This window comes from Spodoptera frugiperda, chromosome 24 (genome assembly GCF_023101765.2).
Source record: "Spodoptera frugiperda isolate SF20-4 chromosome 24, AGI-APGP_CSIRO_Sfru_2.0, whole genome shotgun sequence".
In the NCBI taxonomy this organism is placed as follows: Eukaryota; Metazoa; Arthropoda; class Insecta; order Lepidoptera; family Noctuidae; genus Spodoptera; species Spodoptera frugiperda.
The window spans coordinates 529,373-554,776 of record NC_064235.1 but is presented as its reverse complement, the minus strand read 5'-3'; the positions used below and the strand labels follow the sequence as shown (position 1 = coordinate 554,776).

At 40.1% G+C, this 25,404-nt stretch overlaps 3 protein-coding genes and 1 pseudogene across 3 annotated transcripts in view; 1 reads left to right on the top strand and 3 right to left on the bottom strand.

Annotated features, from left to right (window-relative positions):
• Positions 1-10,897, top strand: part of LOC118278570 (transcription elongation regulator 1) — a 59,362-nt gene extending 48,465 nt beyond the window's left edge. The window contains exons 19-24 of the mRNA XM_050703354.1: positions 4,443-4,646; positions 5,053-5,175; positions 6,430-6,594; positions 9,198-9,367; positions 10,032-10,166; positions 10,750-10,897. Coding sequence (XP_050559311.1) covers positions 4,443-4,646; positions 5,053-5,175; positions 6,430-6,594; positions 9,198-9,367; positions 10,032-10,161 — 792 coding nt within the window. The 3' untranslated portion in view covers positions 10,162-10,166; positions 10,750-10,897. The remainder of the gene's footprint in view (positions 1-4,442; positions 4,647-5,052; positions 5,176-6,429; positions 6,595-9,197; positions 9,368-10,031; positions 10,167-10,749) is intronic.
• The window catches only part of LOC118278865 (galectin-5-like), a 107,480-nt gene that overhangs the window by 34,210 nt on the left and 47,866 nt on the right, over positions 1-25,404 (bottom strand). The window lies entirely within an intron of this gene.
• Positions 11,748-18,241, bottom strand: LOC118278860 (cytoplasmic dynein 2 intermediate chain 2-like). The gene is made up of 4 exons (XM_050703629.1): positions 16,956-18,241; positions 16,237-16,338; positions 14,923-15,014; positions 11,748-14,341 (listed from the first exon to the last, which is right to left on the bottom strand). The coding sequence occupies exons 1-4, from the start codon at positions 18,171-18,173 to the stop codon at positions 14,242-14,244; spliced, it is 1,512 nt and encodes a 503-aa protein (XP_050559586.1). The 5' UTR covers positions 18,174-18,241; the 3' UTR covers positions 11,748-14,241.
• The window catches only part of LOC126912223 (uncharacterized), a 148,324-nt pseudogene continuing 142,550 nt past the window's right edge, over positions 19,631-25,404 (bottom strand).

The window sequence follows — 25,404 nt, the reverse complement described above, 5'->3', positions numbered from 1 at the left end:
TATATACTCTACACTATGTATTACATACATATTATACAGATATATTGGTGAAATATGAACGACATGGGGTTTTGTTGCTAACTAGCTACTTCCGCGCGGTTTCACCCGCTCTGCTCGGCTCCTATTGGTCATAGCGTGATGTGTTATAGCCTATAGCCTTCCTCGATAAATGCACTATCCAACACAAACATAATAATTCAAATCGGACCAGTAGTTCCGGAGATTAGCGCGTTCAAACAAACAAAATCTTCAGCTTTTTCAGCGAACTTTGTTTCGGCTGCTTTTCCACCAGAGATGTGCTATGCTACGTTGCTGTGGATGCGTTTGGCTTCCACCAATCATATTCATTGGTACACATAGCTTAGCACTGCTGGAAACGGATACAATCATCGTTTATATTTCACCAATACTCCTATACGAATTAAACAAAAAAATTACAATTATCTTGATGTTAGAAACAAGACATATTTTTAATTTACCATTGTTGTAGGAATTTCTTGGCATTCTTTATGAGAACACTCCAACCACAAGCGCTTCATAGAATTGTAACAGGATTGTATGTTTTCGTTTAGACATTTTAATTCAATATTTTACTGTTTTAAATCATGATTGAAATCTATCAAACAAGACGTAAGGGTGTTACCCACACCTATCGATCGATAGTTCATCGATGCCACCGATCGACATCGAACAATCCATCGATCGATGGTATCTATCGGCTATGGATCGATTGGTGTGGTAGAATCTATCGATCGAAGTCGACTAATCCATTCTACCATCGATCGATGGTACGAATCGACCATCGCTCGATCTTTAGAATTAGATCAAACGCAGATACGCGGCCTTTACCTATGGTAGATTCGCGGTTTTGCACTATTTACTGACGATATATTGTTACAATATTTGATGTCTAAAATATCAGTGTATAAAACGTAGACTCCTCATTTTTCAAGACCTTTTCCAAAACGACTGATGTTTTTTCGACTGAAAATTTCAGAGTCGATGTTGTACTGAAATCACAGTTTGTCTCTTCTTAACCGACTTCGATATGTTATCGGCTTACTCACGTAACTGTTTGACGAGGAACTCGACTAGTTTCAAGCCAAGCTAGAGGCTTATATTCATGAGCAGCATTCCGCGACACACGACGCGGCGATTGTCGCCCTGTAGAAGGACATTTTTAATATTCAGTCACTAAAATAAAGGTTGTGGTAGTTTCAAGTTTCCCTATATATCTATCTGACTTTTTGATTATTGAAAACAGGAGGTCTACTCTAATTCAACGAAAAACGAAGTTTCGTCTAAAACTTCGCAGATTGCATACTACAATTCTATTTATTGCGAACTTTCGTGAACAAAAATGAACGAATGAAATGAAGATAAATAAATAGGTTTTGATTTGAAATTAAAAATAAAACGTTATTTTAAGTAATTCTATTAGTAAATCAATAAAACCTACGGCCGAAGATTAAACGAAACTTCGCATTCGAGAACCGGAGTAGCCCTTCAGTTGATCATCTCAGTTGACACATTAATTTTGATTTGAGCTTTAACCGTGCTATTTTTGTTAGGTGTTTGTCTCGTGTATCTTATTTTGACCATATTTTGTCTTCTGCGGACCACCGATTGGGAACCACTGCTGTAGAGCGATATAGGTTATCTAAATTGGTCGCAAACTAAGTCGGTAGTCAGGTCATTATGTTTTCTCTAGGTACATATTATGAAATAGCGTAGATGACTAATTTTTATCTCAATGGCCGTCTTGTAGATTATTTTAAAACATTACACACGTATTTTTTATTTTCTTACGGAAACAATTACTGTCAATGGTATATTGATTCGAAATATCGCGAAAAAATACGTGTTTAATATCTGTTCGTGTTAAAAAAATCACACATTTTCTTGTACATCACTTTGGTAATGAGAATGAAATGAATTTGTTTTGTTATAATCAAGTACATTTAGCACTGTATTTTAATTATATAATTACATTATATAACGCGATGTACATAGGTTTTATATAACGAGTAATTATGATGATTGATTATTATGTAATAAACACTAATTGTAATAATTGTGAATAAATTCAATGATTGTGTATATTGGGCTTTTTATTTTATACTAGCTTCCGCCCGCGACTCCGTCCGCGCGGATGTCGGTCTTCGCGTGGATGTTTTATTTCTCCATTTTGAGTAACTCTGACCCAAATACGGCTAGGCCCATAATAATCTCTCTATTGAGCTACTGCTGTTGAGCTCGCGTTCTGTAGAATAAAACTGAAAAATAACGTTTTTTTTCTACGTATTTTTTCAGGATAAAAAGTATCCTATTTTATGCACAGGGTAATAAGGTATAAATATACCAAATTTCATCGAAATCGAACCGTTAGTTTTCACGTGATGCCTGAACATACAGACAGACATAATTTTATTGTAACTTTCGTGAGACATACTAAATTAATTATTATGTTATCGGCTTACTCACGTAGTGTTTTGACGAGGAACTCGACTAGTTTCAAGCCATGCTAGAGGCTCATATTCATGAGCAGCATTACGCGACACACGACGCGGCGATTGTCGCACTGCTACTGGCGATTCGAGCTACGCGCCCATCGCGCCCTCTGCCTGGAATCGCGCGTACTATCCTGCGCGCGCGACGATGTTGGCTCGTTAGACTCGCTCGCCGGCGGCTGCGCAGGTGTTGGGTTCGATTCTCGGGTCGACGCAAAAACGGTGTTACATACCGCGCTCACTGTGTCACACTCCAGACCCGCAACATTGTAGGCTGACGCAGATTGCAGACTTGGCTTCCAGGCAGGAGGTAATGCCCAGCCACCGTCTCGGTTGAAGTTGGGACGGCGACTTATTTCGATGGCCTCACGTACTTTCCGTGGTACGAAGTATTTATCCCTCGCTAGTACGGAGACCTTGTCGAAACGGAGGAAGTGAGTCGTGCCCGCGCCACAAGCATGCTCGGCTACTGCCGATGTATGGGTGTCCATATTCTTCATACTGCGTATGTGTTCCTTGAGTCTGGTATGTCGAGTGGTTTTTGTTTCTATAAAGAACATACAGACAGACAGACAAAACAATTTCTGATTGCATTTTTGGCGTCAGTATCGATCACTAATCACCCGCTGATAGTTATTTTAGAAATATATTTCATGTACAGAATTGACCTCTCTACAGATTTATTATAAGTATAGATATAGAATAGATATATTCAGTGTGGGAGGGTCTTGCTTCGACTCGATTGGAGAGATACCACGGCCTCACAAAAAACCGACATGAAACAATACTTGTGCGAGTGAGGTTACCGTAGGCCCAATTACCCCCTTCCCAATCTTCCTTGTGATTATCCAACAATTTAAATTCCTAACCCCCAAGAAGCCGGCAACGCACTTTTAACGCCTCTGGTGATTCGGGTGTCCATGGGCGGCGGCGATTGCTTACCATCAGGTAATACGTCTGCTCGTTTACCGGCTTATACAATAAAAAACTAAATTACATCCTCGGTTTTGATTTCTTTATTTTACTTAACTCAGTCCTTAGTTTTCAGTTTTAAATCTTTATTAAGGAATAGTTTAGGTCATCATTAAATTTTTCTGAATTTAAGTCTGTAAATGTTACTGGATTTTTACACTCATAACACAACTGGTTATAGGTGGATGTTACATTGTATATGAGTATCAACATTGTCCCTCCGTCTACCCCTTCGGGGCTTAAGGGTGCTTCTTCACCAGAGTTTATAATTAATAGTAAAACATCTCAATAATACTTCAATAATCGAGTACATAAATATAGCACATAGACATACAATTTAGTATTAATTTAGTATTATTTAGTATTAACCTACATAAAAATAATAGCAGTACCTACCAAAATACATAATAAATAGTAATAATACGAGAAATGTCAACAAAAGTAGGTCATACTTGTGTTTTCGCTTGAATTACAAAGTTATTGATGCAGTTGATTTATCTAAAAACTGGACCGAATTTACAAAATATTAGATTTTTTCCTTGATGTAGGTACTAAACACTAATTGTTTTCTAAATATGAAGCTTCTATGTCTGTTATAAGTGCCTTATACTTTTGATGATCTGTCAGTTAGACAGTCAGTGACAAAATGGCGAAACTTTGCCAAGTTATAATTCTTAAACTACTGGTTCAAATTTAATGAGAATTAGGAGGCGCGCTACAACATCTATTTTCATGAGTAAGTTAGGTATTACTATGAATACTTGAGCATAAACAAATAATTCTATACTTATATACAACGCCTTCCTCTCTTCTAATTTACTATTTGCTGTGCCCATCAGGGTCCACGATTGCTACCATGTTATTTATATTACCATCTTATTTTTACATTTTGGATTTGCAATAAAGAATTATGAATTATGAGAAGCTATCCGTATCCTAAGCCCCAAGTGTTTACCCCAGGAGCCACAACCAGAGGAGGCAGAGGAACCGGACACGGAGGAGGTGGAGGGCGGGAGTGACGCAGAGACGGCGGCCAGGGAGAAGGAGGCGCGCGCCATCGCCTCTATCAAGGAGAGGGAGCGGGAGGTGCAGAGGGCGCTCGCCACCAGTCTGAGGGACAGAGACAAGGAGAGAGAGTACCATAAGAGGGATGAGGCTGTGCAGGTTAGTCATAGTAGCAGATTACTTAGTGGGAGAGCCATGCTTCGGCACTGCTGGGTCGGCTCGACCGGAGTGATACCACGGCCGAGCAGTAAACTGACGTGAAACAACGCTTGCGTTGTGTGAGTGAGGTTATCGGAGGCTCAATTAGCCCCCTTTCCAATCCCCGATTCACCAACAACCCTTAAATTCTTAACCCCCAAAAGGCCGGCAACGCACTTGTGGTGGTGTTTCGGATGTCCATGGGCGGCGGCGATTGCTTACCATCAGGTGATACGTCTGCTCGTTTACCGGCTTATACCATAAAAAAGCAGAGAGTTACGCAATTTTTTTCTTAGCAAAAATGACGGGTGTTTGATTTTGATGAAAAATAAACTATGCTATCTTACAAATACGGTACATTTTGCAGCATTTCAACGCGTTGCTAGCGGATCTAGTGCGGAACCCGGACCTGTCGTGGCGGGACGCCAAGAAACAGCTGAAGAAGGACCACAGATACAGTCTAGCCGAACTATTGACCAAAGATGATAAGGTAAGCTTAGATTTAGCAAGTATAACACCAGTATGGGCTGATAGGGCCACAGTAGGCGCGGTACGGCGGAAGCTTCTTCAAGGTCAGCGTCTAGCCTTGATCTTTCTGTGTAAGGCTTATAGGACGGTTAGCACAGAGGCCCTACCTGTGCTCGCGGGACTACTTCCAGTCGATCTTGAGGTGCAGCGACGTGCTGCTATGTATTACAATGCGAGACCTAACTTTTCCGCAAACTTTCTAGCACAACGTGATCGAAACAAAATTGCTAGACTGCTTAAGCCATTAACGGACGTCTGGGATGAGCTTCTAATTGAATGGCAGTGCAGATGGGAATCTTCTACCAAGGGCCGTCACCTTTACCTGTTCTTTCCATCCGTGCATGAGCGACTGGAGAGGACATGGCTGGAGGTGGATCACTGTGTTGCCCAGTTTCTTACTGGCCATGGCAACTTTAAAAGCAAATTGTTCTCATTTAAACTCGTTGATTCACCATGGTGCCAATGTTCGACAGCGGAGTTGCAACATGAGCAATCCGCCCATCACATACTCTGGGAGTGTGGTCTCTGGCAATCTGAGCGTAACACTATGTTGGATAATTTAATTGTTTCATCAGGTGTAGTTTATTACACGGACCTTGTGGAGTCTCGAGCAAAACCTATTATTGGAAGCAAGTATAACAGCTCACACATAGGACCCACTTAGTTTTAAGTCAAATTTCCGTGGTGCTTGGCGACTGGGCTTCTCCCAGTTGTGCAGTCTCTTTTGTGCCTTTAGGCTTAAGTCATTCTGTCTCCTGCATTAAATTCACCGAGGGAAGTGGAAACTATCGTTTTCTTTTTCTTCTCCTTTAATAATATCTTCTGATTTGTTTCGTTGCGGGATCCAAGACAGTCATTCATGTCCCTGGGACGCGCCGGACTTCAATGTTCCGGTGTTTGCATGGTTGTATCTACTGTAGATCCTGGTGTACAGGAGTTGCAGCGGTATGGGAGGTTGTGGCGGGCTTGTCCCATAAAAAAAATGTATATTGTATATATATCTTATACTATTATGTGGAGCTAAAGAGTTTGTTTGTTTGAACGAGCTTATCCCTGGAATTACTGGTCCAATTTTAATATTTCTTAATTCAATTATCGAGCAAGCGTGGTGGTTATGCTCAAACATTATCCGTGTGAGAAGAGGCTTTTAGTCATCAGTAGACTCTAATAGGCTGATGCTGATGATTGTTCTAATATGCCATGTGTCTCTTGCTAGGAGCGCCTGTTCATGCAGCATACAGGCGCGCTGGGCGCGCGGCGGCGCGACAAGCTGCGCGCGTTACTGGCCGAGCGCGGCGTCACCTGCACCGCGCACTGGCGGGACGTGCGCGCCATGCTCACCGCCGAGCCCACCGCGCCGACATACTCCAGCGCCACGCAGGTATACACTACATCACATATAGTACACATATTACACTGGTATACACTACATCACATATAGTACACATATTACACTGGTATACACTACATCACATATAGTACACATATTACACTGGCGGGACGTGCGCGCCATGCTCACCGCCGAGCCCACCGCGCCGACATACTCCAGCGCCACGCAGGTATACACTACATCACATATAGTACACATATTACACTGGTATACACTACATCACATATAGTACACATATTACACTGGCGGGACGTGCGCGCCATGCTCACCGCCGAGCCCACCGCGCCGACATACTCCAGCGCCACGCAGGTATACACTACATCACATATAGTACACATATTACACTGGTATACACTACATCACATATAGTACACATATTACACTGGTATACACTACATCACATATAGTACACATATTACACTGGCGGGACGTGCGCGCCATGCTCACCGCCGAGCCCACCGCGCCGACATACTCCAGCGCCACGCAGGTATACACTACATCACATATAGTACACATATTACACTGGTATACACTACATCACATATAGTACACATATTACACTGGTATACACTACATCACATATAGTACACATATTACACTGGCGGGACGTGCGCGCCATGCTCACCGCCGAGCCCACCGCGCCGACATACTCCAGCGCCACGCAGGTATACACTACATCACATATAGTACACATATTACACTGGTATACACTACATCACATATAGTACACATATTACACTGGCGGGACGTGCGCGCCATGCTCACCGCCGAGCCCACCGCGCCGACATACTCCAGCGCCACGCAGGTATACACTACATCACATATAGTACACATATTACACTGGTATACACTACATCACATATAGTACACATATTACACTGGTATACACTACATCACATATAGTACACATATTACACTGGCGGGACGTGCGCGCCATGCTCACCGCCGAGCCCACCGCGCCGACATACTCCAGCGCCACGCAGGTATACACTACATCACATATAGTACACATATTACACTGGTATACACTACATCACATATAGTACACATATTACACTGGCGGGACGTGCGCGCCATGCTCACCGCCGAGCCCACCGCGCCGACATACTCCAGCGCCACGCAGGTATACACTACATCACATATAGTACACATATTACACTGGTATACACTACATCACATATAGTACACATATTACACTGGCGGGACGTGCGCGCCATGCTCACCGCCGAGCCCACCGCGCCGACATACTCCAGCGCCACGCAGGTATACACTACATCACATATAGTACACATATTACACTGGTATACACTACATCACATATAGTACACATATTACACTGGTATACACTACATCACATATAGTACACATATTACACTGGCGGGACGTGCGCGCCATGCTCACCGCCGAGCCCACCGCGCCGACATACTCCAGCGCCACGCAGGTATACACTACATCACATATAGTACACATATTACACTGGTATACACTACATCACATATAGTACACATATTACACTGGTATACACTACATCACATATAGTACACATATTACACTGGCGGGACGTGCGCGCCATGCTCACCGCCGAGCCCACCGCGCCGACATACTCCAGCGCCACGCAGGTATACACTACATCACATATAGTACACATATTACACTGGTATACACTACATCACATATAGTACACATATTACACTGGCGGGACGTGCGCGCCATGCTCACCGCCGAGCCCACCGCGCCGACATACTCCAGCGCCACGCAGGTATACACTACATCACATATAGTACACATATTACACTGGTATACACTACATCACATATAGTACACATATTACACTGGTATACACTACATCACATATAGTACACATATTACACTGGCGGGACGTGCGCGCCATGCTCACCGCCGAGCCCACCGCGCCGACATACTCCAGCGCCACGCAGGTATACACTACATCACATATAGTACACATATTACACTGGCGGGACGTGCGCGCCATGCTCACCGCCGAGCCCACCGCGCCGACATACTCCAGCGCCACGCAGGTATACACTACATCACATATAGTACACATATTACACTGGTATACACTACATCACATATAGTACACATATTACACTGGCGGGACGTGCGCGCCATGCTCACCGCCGAGCCCACCGCGCCGACATACTCCAGCGCCACGCAGGTATACACTACATCACATATAGTACACATATTACACTGGTATACACTACATCACATATAGTACACATATTACACTGGTATACACTACATCACATATAGTACACATATTACACACATATACAAGGCTAAATCGACCGGTTTTTTTATGGTAAACGAACCGACGGATCACCTGATAGCAACACCAGAGGCGTTACCGGCCTTTTGGGGGTTAGGAATTTACGGGTTGTTTGGGAATCGGGAATGGGAAAATTGGGAAGAGGGGTAATTGGGCCAACCACTAAAAGGTCGGCAACGCACTTGTAACGCCTCTGGTGTTTTGGGTGTCCATGAGCGGCGACGATTGCTTACCATCAGGTGATACGTCTGCTCGTTTACATAAAAAAGCTTGTAAAAATATCATTAATTTATAATTTCAGATGGAGCGCGAGTTCCGCGACTACCAGCGCGACAAGCAGTCGGCGGCGAAGACTGCGATGCGGCAGCTGCTGCAGGAGACGCGCTCCATCACGCACAAGTCGCTGGCCGCCGTCAAGGACAACCCCAACGCGCTGCAGCACGTGCTGGACGCGCTCAAACATGACGCCAGGTAACTAGCATTATTGTTATTGTACTAACTTCACCCCGCAGCTTCAACAATACCCACAGATTTTTTTTGGAGTGTCAGACTCTTACTGACTAAAAACCACCGCGTTCCTACTCCTGCTTTTCGAGCCGGAGCCCCGGTAAGCCCGCTAGGTAGTCCGCAGCTCCGGATCAGGCATCAGCCCTACTGGGCCCCATCTGTGGTGGTCTGATGGCTCTTTGAGGCGCGTGCGGACGACGCGTTGTACGCACGGGTCTGGTTCTGTTCGGGCGGTGAGCTACCCTTGCTCGCCGTCCGCAGACCCGCACTTACGGCGGCCGGAGATCGTCGCAGATCCGGAGCTGCGGACTCTCGCTAGGTAGCGGGTTTACAGGGGCTCCGGCTCGAAAAGTAGCAGTAGGAACGGGGTGGTTTTTAGTCAGTAAGAGTCTGACACTCCCTCTCGCCTCGCCCAAGACGGGAAGAGTCATTTACGGTTCCCTTAATTAATTATTAAAGGCTCAATATTCCCTGAGCTGCGGACTACCTAGCGGGTTTTGCGGATCTGACTCGAAGAGCAGGAGTAGGAACGGTGTGGTGATTTTCTCCCCTCAAAAAAAAGGCCTCTATATTAAGAGCATTTTGTCCACCAGTAAACTTAGCTGATGACATATCTGTTTGTCTCCAGGTACACAGCGCTAGACCACATCCCGGAGGAGAGGCAGGCGATCCTGACGAGCTACCTGGAGGAGCTGGAGAAGAAGGGCCCCCCGCCGCCCCCCACCGCCACCGAGCCCAGTCGGAGAGCCAAGCAATGATACACGTTAGTATTGTATTATAGTCTTTCATATTCTTGGACATTTGCCATCGTTATAATCTACACATATAAGGTGTTCTAAAATTATCTGCCACGGCTTTAACGGGAGGTAGTGTTGTGTTTGAAGATTACAATAGTGAAGTTTCGTACCTCGGACCAGTTAATTCAATTTGAGAACATAAAGAAGTTAAATAAACATTGACTCTACTCTGCATAAAGTGGTTCACAAATATGATAGTTATTATTAAAATACAAAAATTTCAGTGCTGCCTCATTGGTTGAGTGGTCGCAAGTGCGTCTATTGAACAAGGGGTCTTGGGTTCGATTTCCCGGGTCGGGCAAAATTACTGGCCTTTTTTCCGTTTTTCCAAAATTTCTCAGTGGTAACTCGGAGTCTGGAATTGTGCCCGGTATATGACAATAGGCTCACCCCCTATTACATGGGACTTATAACACAAATGGTGAAAAGGGGGTGCATATTGTATGTATAGCAGCATTACGTGCCATAATGTGCACCTTTACCTACCCCTTCGGGAATAAAAGGCGTGACGTTATATATACTAATTTCAGTGTTTAATTTCATTTCCAGAAGCTGTGAAACCAAATGAGGACTCGTCGGAGCAGCAATAAGAGGAGTAACAACAAAATGTATATTTTGAGTTAGCGACATGATTCCCTACGTACATTATATGTATTGTAATTTTTAAATGAAATAAAAATAAAACAATGTGATTATATACCGGCGTTTTCTTTAACTTCACTGGGGGATTGCTAAATGTGAGATTGAGGCTCAAGCGAGATCTCGCGCGATTTTAAAATATGTACAATTTCGCCAAATTCGAGATCTCGAGATTCGCAGTTTTATTTAACACGCTCTCGTTTCGATCTCCTTGGTCGAGTGGTCGCAAGTGCGACTGCCGAACGTCTCAGGTTGATTCCCGGGTCGAGGAAAGTACTGTGTTTAGGGAACAGAGAGTAAAGCTCCCTAAGAAAAGGAGGATCCTCCGACCAGGCGAGGTGATCGTGACTGGCGGGCTTTCTGCCCAACTGTTGTTCGTTGGGATTTTCTATCCATGTTTATTCGCATGTAAACTTCATATGTGCGATGTATGGTTTATGACGTCATCCGTTGATTTGCTTGTCGATAGTCTATGTGCGACTTCTGTCATCTGTCACTTGTCAGAGTGTCGCCACATGCGCTTCTTTCGGTTTTTCAAAAACTTCTCAGTAGTAGCTCGGAGTCTGGAATTGTGTCCAGTATATGGCAATAGACTCACCCCCTATTACATGGGACTTATAACACAAATGGTGAAAAGTGTACATTTTATAGCGGCATTACGTGCCGTAATGTGCACCCTTGCCTACACCTTCTGGGATAAAATACGGGACCTTGCAACGTAAATCCTACTAATATTATAAATGCAAAAGTTTATTTTTGTTATTATTACTCCTTCACGTCAAAACGGCTGACGGTATAGATATGAAATATAGAACAGGGGTAGATTATGGTCTGGAATAACCCATAGGCTACTTTTTATCCCACGGAAACGCGGGCAAAGCTAGAAGTAAAATAAAAGACAGTATCTATTTTTAATATTAAGTTTATTTTACAAAAGAACAAGCAAAATAAATACGTTATAGTAACTTAAATACATTTCTTTGTGTTTCATACATAATTCATTATAAGTAGCTAGCGAACGCCGCGAACTTTGTCTCGCCTAAGACATTTTCTGCTCATCTGTATTGTAGAATCTTTTCCTAACAATAACAATACCCAACACATAAAGTATTATCGAAATTGGTTCAGCTGTAAACGAGCAGACGTATCACCTGATGGTAAGCAATCGCCGCCGCCCGTGGACACTTGAAACACCCGAGGCGTTACAAGTGCGATTTGGGGGTTAGGAATTAAAGGGTTGTTGGGATTTAGGGATAAAGAAGATTGGGGAGGAGGGGTGAATCGGCCTCCGGTAACCTCACTCACATAACGAAACACAGCGCAAGCGTTGTTCCACGTCAGTTTTCTGCTCGGCCGTGGTATCACTCCGGTCGAGCCGACCCAGCAGTGCCGAAGCATGGCTCTCCCAAACTTATTGGTGTGCATGCACGTCAAAATCACTATCTATTAAAAAAACCGCATCAAAATCCGTTGCGTAGTTTTAAAGATTTAAACATACAAAGGGACATAGGGACAGAGAAAGCGACTTTGTTTTGTACTATGTAGTGATTACGCAATACTTCATACCTACCTATAATGCACCTGAATTAATATTAATAAGCATAAACTATAGCAAATTCAACAGAAAATTGGCAATACGTCAGTTTACATAAATATTGCAACACAGTACCATGTGTACAAATATGCAAGACTAACAATATTTTACGTATGTACATACATATAGGTATAACCAGTTTATCATGGACTCGCTTTATACGATGTTTCCGCAGTAGGGATGCTAATCTCGCGAGATTGGGGATGAAAAGAGGTGTCGCCAATTTGGAGATTGTGAGATTGGGGCTGAAGAGAGGTATTGCCAATTTCGAGATTGTGAGATTGGGACCAACGTGAGATATCGTTAAATTTCGAGATCGCGCGTGATTGGAGCTAAAGCGCGATCTCGCCAATTTCGAGATTGCGAGATTGGAGCTAAACCGCGATCTCTCAAATTTCAAGATTGTGAGATTGACAATTTTATTATGTTTATTTACAAATAATCATAATCACACATTAATATTAGATATAAATGTGAAAGTTTTTTTTGAATGTTTGTCCGTCAATCACGCTGAAACTACTGAAAGGATTTTGATGAAAATTGGTATACAGACAGGGTACCTATGAGCTGACTTATAGATGATATTGGACACATTACACGCAACGGATTTAATATGTTTAGAACCTCAGTAGTATAGAAACTCATACAACTGCGTCCACAGATCCGCATCGTACGGACCGCTCATTCGACGGTCAGTTTATACTGGTTTTACTTGAGTTGATGTGTCGTTGTGTAGACACATTACTATTTTATTTACATTTTATCGAAACAAGGTGATCATGGAGATACACGCGTTGCTTACACGTGTAACCAGCTGTGTAGTGACGTCAGAGTACGACATTTGTCACCGCACCTAGTCTTCCCGCGGGTATTGTGTACCCAACTAAGAAACTACATAACGATCATACTTATTTTTTACCGTAATGGCTACGGTTGCCAGATTCAGACTGATAATTTCCTGGACATTTCTAGGGCCACCTTCGGAATCTGAGTTTTGGTGTCCCATCCGAGACTAAACTGTAAAAGTAGGAATTAAGTAGGTACCTAGAACTCACCCTTCCCGCCCCTCAACTCACGCAGCGCGACTTGCGAGCACGTTACAACGTTTGGTTTGACTTTTGCAGCCATAGTATTGTATTTTTGTGAAAAAAACTAGTATTTTTTCATTCCGGGACAGCAAAGTAAAATTACTGGACACGGGACAGCACACAACATTCCGGGACAATCTCGGAAATCCCGGTCATCTGGCAACCAAGATAAAGTTGGAAAATCCTCATTGCAAAGACACCTACTCCAATAATTTTACCACAGCTAGCTAGTTTTAAAACCCAGGCTTTTCACCCCCTTCCTGACGACAGATCGATCTGACATTCAGTACACACTGTTAATATCGATGAGCATACAATATGATGTAATTGTTTCCACAACTACCTCCATTATGGATATCTAACGGAAGGACTTGGTTGGTAGAATAGAGCTCATTGAAACCGTTTAACACATTCAGTGCCACCAACACGCCCAGAGAGTTCACGTAAATTCTTTAGCTTAGGGTATGTTTAGTCTTCAGTATATTATTTTAAGCAGAAAATTCACCTGCATTTTGGAAAGAAAGAGCAAAAACATTGAACTCTCCGGGCGAGTCGGTGGCACTGGAATATTTACATGGACTCTCCGAGCGTGTCGGTGGCACTGAATGTGTTAACATACAAAAAAATATGTATTAGGTACTTGTTATTGCAAAGGCGACAAACGAGCAGACAGATCACCTGATGGTAAGCGTTCGCAGCTAGTATTTAAAGCTAGGCTACCTAAAACTCTAGGTCTCCCGGAGTGATCTTGATGCGACGCGTCGGAAGCTCCCACACTCGAATACTGCCACTCGTGTCCGCTGCGGCGATGCGACATACACTGAAATGTAAATAATTACAGAAATAAATTATATTTAAAAAAAAACAGCAACGTCACGCCTTTTATCCCCGAAGAAGTAGGCAGAGGTGCACATTAAGGCGCGTAATGCCGGTATACAATGTACATACACTTTTCCGTAATAGGGGTTGAGCTTATTGCTCTATGCTGGGCGCAATTCCAAACTCCGTGCTACTACCGAGATTTTTTCGTAAAACCAAAAAAAGCTGTGTTATGCTTTGCCCGACTTGGGAATTGAACCCGAGAGAGAGAAGAGAAAATGAGCAAAAAATTTCAAAGGTTAGGTACTCTAGATTGCTACAGTAACCTATGGAGTTTTTTGCTCATATTCATTCATTCTTCTTCATAGGAATCTACACTTTAGAACGAGCAAATAGAGCGACTAGAGAACTGACCGACAGAGACACAGACTTTTTAGAAACATGGATAGAAAATAACTACGATCAACAGTTGGCAAGATCACCTCGCCTAGTCGGAAGATCCTCCTTTTCTTAGGAAACTTCAACTCTCAAACTCTGTTCCTTAAAACTGTAAATACTTTGACTATAACTGCGCTCTCTCACCTAGTCTGGTTGATCTTAATGCACACGATGCAGCCGCCGGGTCCAGACAGCCCCTCCACCGGCACACGACGACCGCTGTTCACATTGTACACCTGTGTGGATATTTACAGAAACAAATAGGTAAATATATCTCATTTTATCTATAATATAGAAATAAGTCGGGTTTTCCTTCCTGACGCTATAACTCCAGAACGCACGAACCGATTTCCACGGTTTTGCATTCGTTGGAAAGGTCTCGGGGTACGTAAGGTTTATAGCAAAAAAAATTTAGGAAATTTTATTGTTGGCGAAACGGAGTTCGCCGGGTTTGCTTGTCTTCTATAAAAACGCCCCACCCCCTTTTTTCAGGGGGAAAATCATCCAATGACTTCTCTCGTCTTGGGCGAGGCGAGAGGGAGTGTCAGACTGTAACTGACTAAAAACCGCTCCGTTCCTACGCCTGCTTCTCGATTCGGAGCCTCGGTAAATCCGTTAGGTAGTCCGCAGCTCCGAGGATTGTCCCCTGTGTCGTGTGTGCATTTACAAACAAACAAGTTCACATACACATCACCAAAAAAAAAAAAAAAATACACATCGGTACCCAGATTGGCTATCATTCATGTAAATGAAAGTTATAAAATGACAAAGCCAAAAAAAAACCCAGCGATGATTAGTATCCGGAGCTGCGGACTACCTAGCGGGTTTACCGGGGTTCCGGCTCGAAAAGCAGGAGTAGGAACGAGGTGGTTTTTAGTCAGTAAGAGTCTGACACTCCCTCTTGCCTCGTCCAAGGTGGGAGAAGTCATTGGATAATTTCCCCCCTTAAAAAAAGCGTCGATTACTCGATTAAAATTATTTTTGAAGAATATGATAGACCATAAGTAAAGGTCGCAGACGCTATTAGATTTGACCAAAACCATAACCGAACGTGGCAGCAGCCTGCAGCATATTAATTACAATTTTGTTTAGGTTGAATTAATTTATATTCACTAGACACTACACTACCTCCCATTAAAGCCGTGGCAGATAATTTTAGAACACCTTATATAATATGTGCATCTTTCAACAAGCAAGAGGTCTACTCTAATTCAACGAAAAACGAAGTTTCGTCGGAAACTTCGCAGATTGCATACTACAATTCCATTTATTGGGAACTTTTGTGAACAAAAATCAACCATGGAATGAAGATAAATAAATAGGTCTTAATTTAAAATTAAAAATAAAACTTTATTTCAAGTAATTCTATTAGTAAATCAATAAAACCTACGGCCGAAGATTAAACGAAACTTCGCATTCGAGAACCGGAGAAGACCTACAGATTTTTTGGGAGCCTACCTGCAGCAGTTGAGCATCCGGCTTGGCCAGCCCCAGCACAATGACGCAAGGGTTGTTCGGCAGCCAGGACATGCAGGAGATAGCCTTGTCAATGTTGATCACCTGGAAATTGGAATAAAGAGCCTCTAGGTTTACTGACAGTTTCATAAAAACGGTTGAAAAGTGATCAAGCAATCATTGAAATGAAATGAATTTATTTTGTAAATAGGCTACAAAAGAGCACTTTTATACTTCACAATTATTATAAAAAAATCTAGATAAGGTCGGCATTTCCTAACGGACTACTATGTGAAGAAATTTCGAAACAGAAAAGCTTATTTAAGTGTGGGAGAGCTATGCTTCGACACTGCTGGGCCGGCTCGACCGGAGTGATACCACGGCCCCAAAAAAACCGTCGTGAAACAACGCTTCCGTTGTGTTTCGTTGTATGAGTGAGGTAATAAGATTCCAATCTTGGCAATCCCCGATTCCCTAACAAACCCCAAAAGGCCGGCAACGCACATCCATGTAACGCCTGTGGTGTCGGTTTCGGATGTCCACAGTCGGCGACGATTGCTTACCATCAGATAATCCACATGCGGGTTAAGCGGCTTATACCATAAAAAAATATTATTACTAAATCTTGAGTAGGTATTCGAAGTCCCTTACTTATGCTAAAACAGCAATCAGACTACTAAAAATCCTGGCAGAGAAAAACACAAGAAAAAAACCATACGAACCTTTAAAGGACTAGATTGGCTAACATCATAGATTCTGACTTCCGAATCAATGGAGGCAGACACGAAGACTCCAGGCTTCTGATAACTGAACGCCACATCCAGGACAAAACCGATGTGTCCTTGAAACACCTCGTACACAGGATCCACGCATTTACTATCAACAATTGGCTGATAAGTCTTGATCTTGCAAAGGTATAAAGTTCCTGATGTGGATCCAACTACAAAAATATCATCAGCAATTTTCTCCTCGCTCGGACGTAACGGATAGGTCTTTATAAAGTCGAAGCAGCTTATATTAACGGAATCCATATTTCTAGACCCATTTAGACAATAGCAGATTACATTTTCAAATACTTTTTGGCCGGCATTCACTCGCCAAACGTTGATAGTGCCATCGCAACCAGCTGAGATGAGAATCTGGTCGGAAGCACCCCGTCTTTTCCCAGTGTTCATGATATGCATGGTTAAGAAGATGTTGGCGAGAGCAGGATCAGCCCAGAACAAGGCGGTGACACGCTTAGAATCGTGAACACCAGCTGGTGAAGTCAGTAAAATTGCGTCTAAATTCCTCAAGTTGCATAGAACTACTTCTCCAGAAGTTGTGCCGTAGGCTAGGAGAGCTGATACTGTTGGGTGATACAGCAGCTTAGTCACACAACTCTTCTCAGTCAAATCTAGAGTTCTGACAAAGGTGTCTCCAGCTGTCCTCTTGAGAGTAAAAATTCTGATCAAACCATCTTCGACACACCAGTTTTTATGCTGTAGTCTACCTACGGAGACAGCGAAGGAATTTCCAGCGCTACTCCAAGACATATCAAGGACACAACGCGACTGATCTCCGCCTGCCATGCCTGGCAGATCCGTCAACTTAATCTCTTGAAACAGCTTCGCATTCAGAACCTCCTCCTCATCAGAATCCGAAGAATTGTACAGCAAGTCCTTATCACTATGATCGAGTTGTTCCAGCATTTTTGGGACGACCTTTTTCAGAAACTCCGTGAGCAAGGGAGGGGGGTATTCCTTTAAAACCTCGTCTTGAGCGTTTAGTTCATCAGCTGTGACCAAAGACCCGGTGTCTTTGGAGACATTGGTTTGAGAGGAAACTCCAGATTCTCCGTACTCCGTAGTTTGTGTTGAAGAGTCCTTTTCTTCAGTCTTACTGAGCTTGACTGAGTCAAAGCCGACTGCCTCACCATCATAACCACTTAGGTTGGACATTTTAATTATTTTTTAAAACAATTAGGCTAAGTTACGTCGTGTAACGTCACTCGTGTTTATGTTTATAAACACAGTCTTTTGTTGTTTGCCCCGTTGCTATGGCAACCGTGTTTGTGAATTAGTTTTCAGTTGCCAGCTATTTTTGTTTGTAAGTAGTTATTATTCAAGTATTTATTGCATCCATAATGTACATAGGTGTTAGAAATACAGTATTTAGTCACAATTATGGACCCTGTCGGGCACAGCGAAATATAAAATTCGTAGGGGAGAGCAAGAACATTTAGAACTAATTTATTATCGTGTCAAAATTAATAATTAATTGCATAGTTTGTTTTAATTGGGCAAGAGAAAGTTCTTCCTCTCTTGTATTCCAGTAAATAACAATAATTCAAAGGTTTAGCTTTGCACATATTTCTATACAATGTTCAATAGTAATTACTTAGTTCGTTAGTCGATTATGTTGTTTTTTAATTTATTATGGAGAGTGCAAGGGTGGGTGTGTGATAATAAAATATAATGTATATTTTCCCTGTGAATGATTAGGTACAGGTATTGTTTTTAACTGCACGGTTGGCTGGGCAACTGGCTGCCGTGCAACGTGTAGTGGGTTTTGATTCCCGCACGGAACAACTCTTTGTGTGATCCACAAATTGTTGTTTCGGGTCTGGGTGTGATGTGCATGAGAAATAGAAGAAACACTCCTAAACGTTTCATTCGTTTTATCTAAGCATTGTCATGTTATATGACAAAATAAAAAATACGTGTCTAATATTGTTTCATTACCTAACTGACGGACTAAATAGATGTTTAATTTTCATACCCCGTCATCATTCCTATTACCTCTTTAAAACTCAATAAAATAAAATCGTGTGCAATAAAAACCTCATAAATATGGTGTGAGCACGATTATAGCTTGTATCGTGATCAAATAACATTTTATGAACATTTAATCTTACTAATATTATAAATGCGAAACTTTGTGAGTTTATGTGTATGTTTGTAACACAATCATGTCAAAACGGCTGAAGGTATCCGGATGACTGCCTCGTTGGTCGAGTGGTCGCTAGTGCGACTGCCGAACAAGGGGTCTCGGGTTCGATTCCCGGGTCGGGCAAGTATTACTGAGCTTTTTGGTTTTTCGAAAATTTCTCGGTAGTAGCATGGAGTCTGGAATTGTGCCCAGTATATGGCAATAGGCTCACCCCTCCCATTACATGGGACTTATAACACAAATGGTGAAAAGTGGGTGTACATTGTATAGTGGCATTACGTGCCGTAATATGCACCTCTGCCTACACCTTCGGGGATAAAAGACGTGACGTTGTATGTATGTGTATCGGGATGAAATTTGGAACAGGGGTAGATTATGGTCTGGAATAACACATAGGATACTTTTTATCCCATAGAAACGCAGGCGAAGCCGCTGGCTAAGCTAGTTAGTCAAATAAAACAAAAAGTAAATTAAATAAAAATATTTATTTATTTATTTAAAGACTACGAGGAATAATACAATATAGGAAAATAATTGTATGCACGGCAGTGCACTGCCAAGTCAAACGATAAACATTACACATTCCATAAATAATACTCTTAAACAAATTGGCTTAAACTAATACGATTCGAAACATTAAAAAATAAATGCGATTATAAATTAAAAAAAAATAGTTTTTAGATACTTAAAATTAGGTAGCTTAAAGTAATAGCTAAGAAAAGTCGACCAGTTTTTTATAAAAACCCATTTTTACATACAAAGTATAAATTCATATTAGGATAATTTTGATTGCACATATTACTAAAATTTATGAACCTATTGTCATACACTGGGCTTTACATTTCTTTTGTAGCGCCAAGAATTCTTAAGTCTTTGACTGCCAATAGAAAACTGTTGAAGGCAAATCCTCCGCTAACGTCAGTCACCGGTGACCACCATGGCGTTTAATGTGTTAAGAGCGTCTTAAAATTTTGTGGCGTTTGAGTATTTGAACGTAAGAAATTACGTCACGATCGTAGAATGAATTTGACATTTTCAAAGCGACAGTTACAAAATAAAATAAATTCAAATGCATCTGCTAGAGACAGAAACAGTATTGCACAAGATTAGCCAAATTATTTATAATCAAATTCAAAGATTGAGTTAAATTTACACAATTTTAGTATATTTTTTATGCATTTTTTACAACTTGTTTTGACGATAAATCGTTTCAACAATTGTTTGGTATTTTATTGTGCATTTTATAAGCCGTTTTGATAGATTATTTCTTTATAATCTGATTTGTAATATCGTGGTGGCATGGTATAAGAAGCTAGGTTCTCATGCATGAGAGTGCGAAATCTATCAATTACTAATGTGACATTTTCCGAGTTACACATATGTATTTTCTAAGATTATTAAAGGTACGCATCGCACGCAACGGATTTTAGTTTGTCTTGTATAGAAACTCATACAACTGCGTCCACTGATCCGCATCGTACGGACCGCATCATCAGCAATGCCTACATGCGATGCGTACTGATGACGTCATACGGAATGCGTACGATGCGTACGATGCGGGCCTGAGACCTTTAGACACTACTGACAAACGATCAGGAAAATATCGTGAGGAAACCTGGGCTTATAATATCATTATATTACAAATGCAAAAGATTGTATGTAAGTTTGTTACTCAATCACGTCAAAACAACTGAAGAAATCGATATGAAATTTGGAACAGGGGTAGATTATGGTCTGGAATAACACATAGGCTACTTTATCTCTCAAGAACGCGGGCAAAGCCGTTGGTAGAACCTTGTTTAATTAGACATACATTGTGAAAAGCCCTATGACAATTATCAAAATACAAATATTTTTTTTACCTTCACCAAACAATAATTTAGAACCCAATTTTTACTTATTCTCTTAAAACAAAAGAATAACGCCCGAATACTGAAACGCTACTCAATTTTAAGTTGTACTCAAATATCGTGCTATCTCTGTCATTTTATAAATAATTGATAGGGACAGAACTAGTTTTGAGAGTGTCTTTAAATTCAGTAGCGTTTGAGTATTCGGATATAGAGTTATTATGAAAAACCGGTCAAGTAAATAATAAAAAATATTAGAGATTTTTCTTTTTTATGTGTAGAGATATGATAACTGTAATTTTATTCGATTTTACAGCATAATACGGTAGTATAGAGTTATTTTTTCAATGCCCGTCTTGTAGATTATTTCAAAACATTACACACGTATTTTTTATTTTCTTACGGAAACATACTTTCGAAGATATATCGATTTGAAATATCGCGTGACGTCACTTCTAGGTATATTTTATACGTAAAAATGACGTATTTGCTCCCACTCCTAAACTTTGATTCGTTTTATCTAAGTATTGTTATCTTATACGACAAAATAAAAAAATACGTGTCTAATATTTTTTCATTACCTAACCGACGGACTAAATAGATTTTTAATTTTCATACCCCGTCTACTACCGTATTAGAGTAAAATTGATAAGGAATAATATGTTTTTTTTTTCTAATATTAAACTGGTATAAGTGGAGTAATATTACTGCATTACATTAGTAAAATAGTTTTAAAATACTTTACATATAAGTAGTACATAGTCAAAATAGTCCTTATTAATACTAAGTTACAGATTGACATCAAATAAAATAGTTGCCAAGTAAAAAAGGAATCGAATGCATTCACCAGCCTCTATTCAATTTAAAAGCACCCCTAACCTAAGATAGGTGGCACCTAACGATATTTAGTAATAGGGTAGATGACTAATTTCTATTTCAATGTCCGTCTTGTAGATTATTTTAAAACATTACACACGTATTTTTTATTTTCTTACGGAAACAAATACTTTCGAAGATATATCGATTTGAAATATCGCGTGACGTCACTTCTAGGTACGTTTTATACGTAGAAATGACGTATTTGCTCCCACTCCTAAACTTTGATTCGTTTTATCTAAGTATTGTTATCTTATAAGACAAAATAAAAAATACGTGTGTAATGTTTTAAAATAATCTACAAGACGGACATTAAAATAAAAATTAGTCATCTACCCTATTAAATAAGATATTATTTCTAAATGTACTGCAATTATTCGGTACATATCCTTGATATATCATTTTGATATATCTGAAACGATAACACAAAGTCCATTGACGCATCTGTCCATCTATTTGCGATAAACTCGAAAACTACTGAGCTGGTTTTGATGCGGTTTTCACCAATGTATAGAGTGATTTATGGGAGCGATTGTTATACACAAATATGTCTACATTTTTACTTATTCTATGTATATGAGCGTCTAAGTATTATGTAGGTAATAGGTATATAATGTGTATATATAGGTAATTACATTGTATATAATGCACTGGTTAATACATAGAGTGACTGGTAATTAGTGAACGATATTTAAACACGTGATTGTACTCATGGTTACAAACAACTTTCTCGAAGAAACTTTTTTGTATACTCAATAGTTTCATTTTTATTACAAAAAAATTATACAAAACAAGTTTCTTCGGAAAAGTTGAAAGTGTTGTTTGTAATCATGAGTACAATCACGTGTTTAAATATCGGTCACTAATTACCAGTCACCCTATATAATATAAACTTGTGTTAAATACATAGTTTTGTAATAGAGATTTTACTAATGAAAGATTCTAAATATGCATCATGCATGAATTACTTTATTTGTTTCAATATTAACACTACATGTATGTTGTATTCACTTTATATGTATTGTGAGCTTAATTTATGTGATTATATTACTTGAGGAATATTTTTAAATAACTAACTATTCTTTAAGCTTCCTAGGGTTACCGGGGCTCCGGCTCGAAAAGCAGGAGTAGGAACGGGGTGGTTTTTAGTCAGTAAGAGTTTGACACTCTCTCTCGCCTCGTCCAAGGCGAGAGAAGTCATTGGATGATTTTTCCACCATAAAGGCGTACAATTTTTTAGATTATCTTGTTAACTTATAAATTAAAAAAGTATGTAATAGTTTGCATGACCATAAATGCTGCATATAAATTAAAAATGTATATGCAGCATTTATGGTCATGCAAACTAAACGTGTATACAAAATTTCAGCTCAATCGGTTGAAGATATCTGCTTCGAAATTTTGTTGCTAGATTCCACTACACACATACATAGATTGTATATTAAATAAACGCTTGCAAAAACCAACATTCTCAGTAGCAGTACAGTGTCTGAAGTAGAGTATTGTCCTCTTAATTGATCGTGACGAATTAATGACCCATTGGTTTGGAACCCAAGTACCGATGCCATTGTTTTACATCCTATATTCAAGTGTGGGAGAGCCATGCTTCGACACTGCTGGGGTGATACCACGGCCGAGCAGAAAACTGACGTGAAACAACGCCTGCGTTATGTGAGTGAGGTTACCGGAGGCCCAATTACAAATACGTTTACAAATATGTTTAATTCGGGAAAAAATATCCTTTTTTTTTGGCCAAATGACACAACCTATAATATCTATTCTCACATATCTTTTTAAATTCCTTCGGAAAGTAAAAAGAACGACTTTTACTTAACTTGGAAATCGAATCTCGGTACTGCGATCAACTAGGCGTTACACGTCATATTTTAATCGAAATATAATCACGATTAGGCATATAGTTTCAGTAAATAGGAACTTTTAACTTAGATCAATTTATATATTTGCGATAAAAATAATTGGTTACTTAACTATTTTGATTAAATTAATGGCTATTATCAACGTTACTCGTAATTAGTACAAAAATGCAATTATGATTATAACCATTTAACCTTTTGAACGCCAATGGCATGTATAGATGTCATGCGCAAGCGTGCCCTGTGCGCCACCGACATCTATAGATGCCAAGAAACAGATCACAGAGAAAAACAAAATAAACACATTAAATCATTACTTTCACGTGTTTTATTGATGTATCTTAAGAACTGAATACCCAGTTATTACATAATTGTACACAGTGAACAAAATTGCAATATAGTTATTCTAATATTTGATTGATAAAAACAACTTAAATATCGGCTAAAAAAGCATGTTCTCTCGCGCCAATGGCATGTATACATGCCTACTAGTGATGTAGTGTAATTCAAGTAATATTAAAACTTCAGCTAAATGACTCGCTTATTTTTTGTAATAACTATTAAAAAGTATATATATAACCTTAGTCTCTGAGAAAAAAGGTAAACTCGTGACGTCGTAAGCGCGTGCCGTGTTTTTAAATGCGGGGAAGTTGCAAAAAATATTTTATCTAGTACCTACATTATAATTGCAAAAATGGCGAGTGAAGAGGTTTATAGTACAGAAGAACTATTGCGCATTCTAGATAATTATAAAATATTTTTGTAGGTTACTATCAACATCAGAAATTTTTGTTATTGATAATAATTATAGATAATATACAATTTAGTTTTAAATTTTACAATTCCAAGACTGTTAGTGAGCATAATGTTTTATAGGTACAATTGTTGATTTTTATATATTTTTAAGTTTCACGTAACCTTTTTCAATTACAAGGCTGTTAATGAGCATAATAAATAAATACGATTGTTGATTTTTTATATTTTTAAGTTTCATGTGACATTTTACAAATACAAGGCAACTATTTTAAGAATATGAAAGTGTATAAATAATATCACTAAAATCTACAGATTTTTTATATACCTATATAGATATTATAGATACCTATTTAGCAGTTTTCAAATTTGATTACCTAATACATAAATGAACTCGATAAGTTACATTATTCAGCTAACTACATCCCTAATCATAAACGAGAGATTAAAAAAATGGATAGTTGCCCGCGCCATTGGCATGTATACATGCCAATGGCGCGTAACTGATAGATAATAGTGCTGTAACTTGCTGCAATTTTATATGTATTTTTGTGTCTCAAAAGGTTGATATTTTATTGATAGTTGCTATTAATGTGGTCTTAAGTTTATTACAGTGGGAGATTAGGTTAAATAAGTATTCTTTTTATGTTATAAGCAGTTTATTCAAAAAAATCAGACGAAAATTATTACTCACTTTGGTTTATCGATAACATTTTGGAATCCCTAATATTTTCAAGGTTATTTCGTTGAATTTGTGTCTTGGCGTGGAGGGCACGGCGAAGCGTTTATGCTCTGGCGGTCAAAAGGTTAACACATTGAACGCCGCGGTGGTCACCGGTGACCGACGTTAGCGGAGGATTTGCCTTCAACAGTTTTCTATTGGCAGT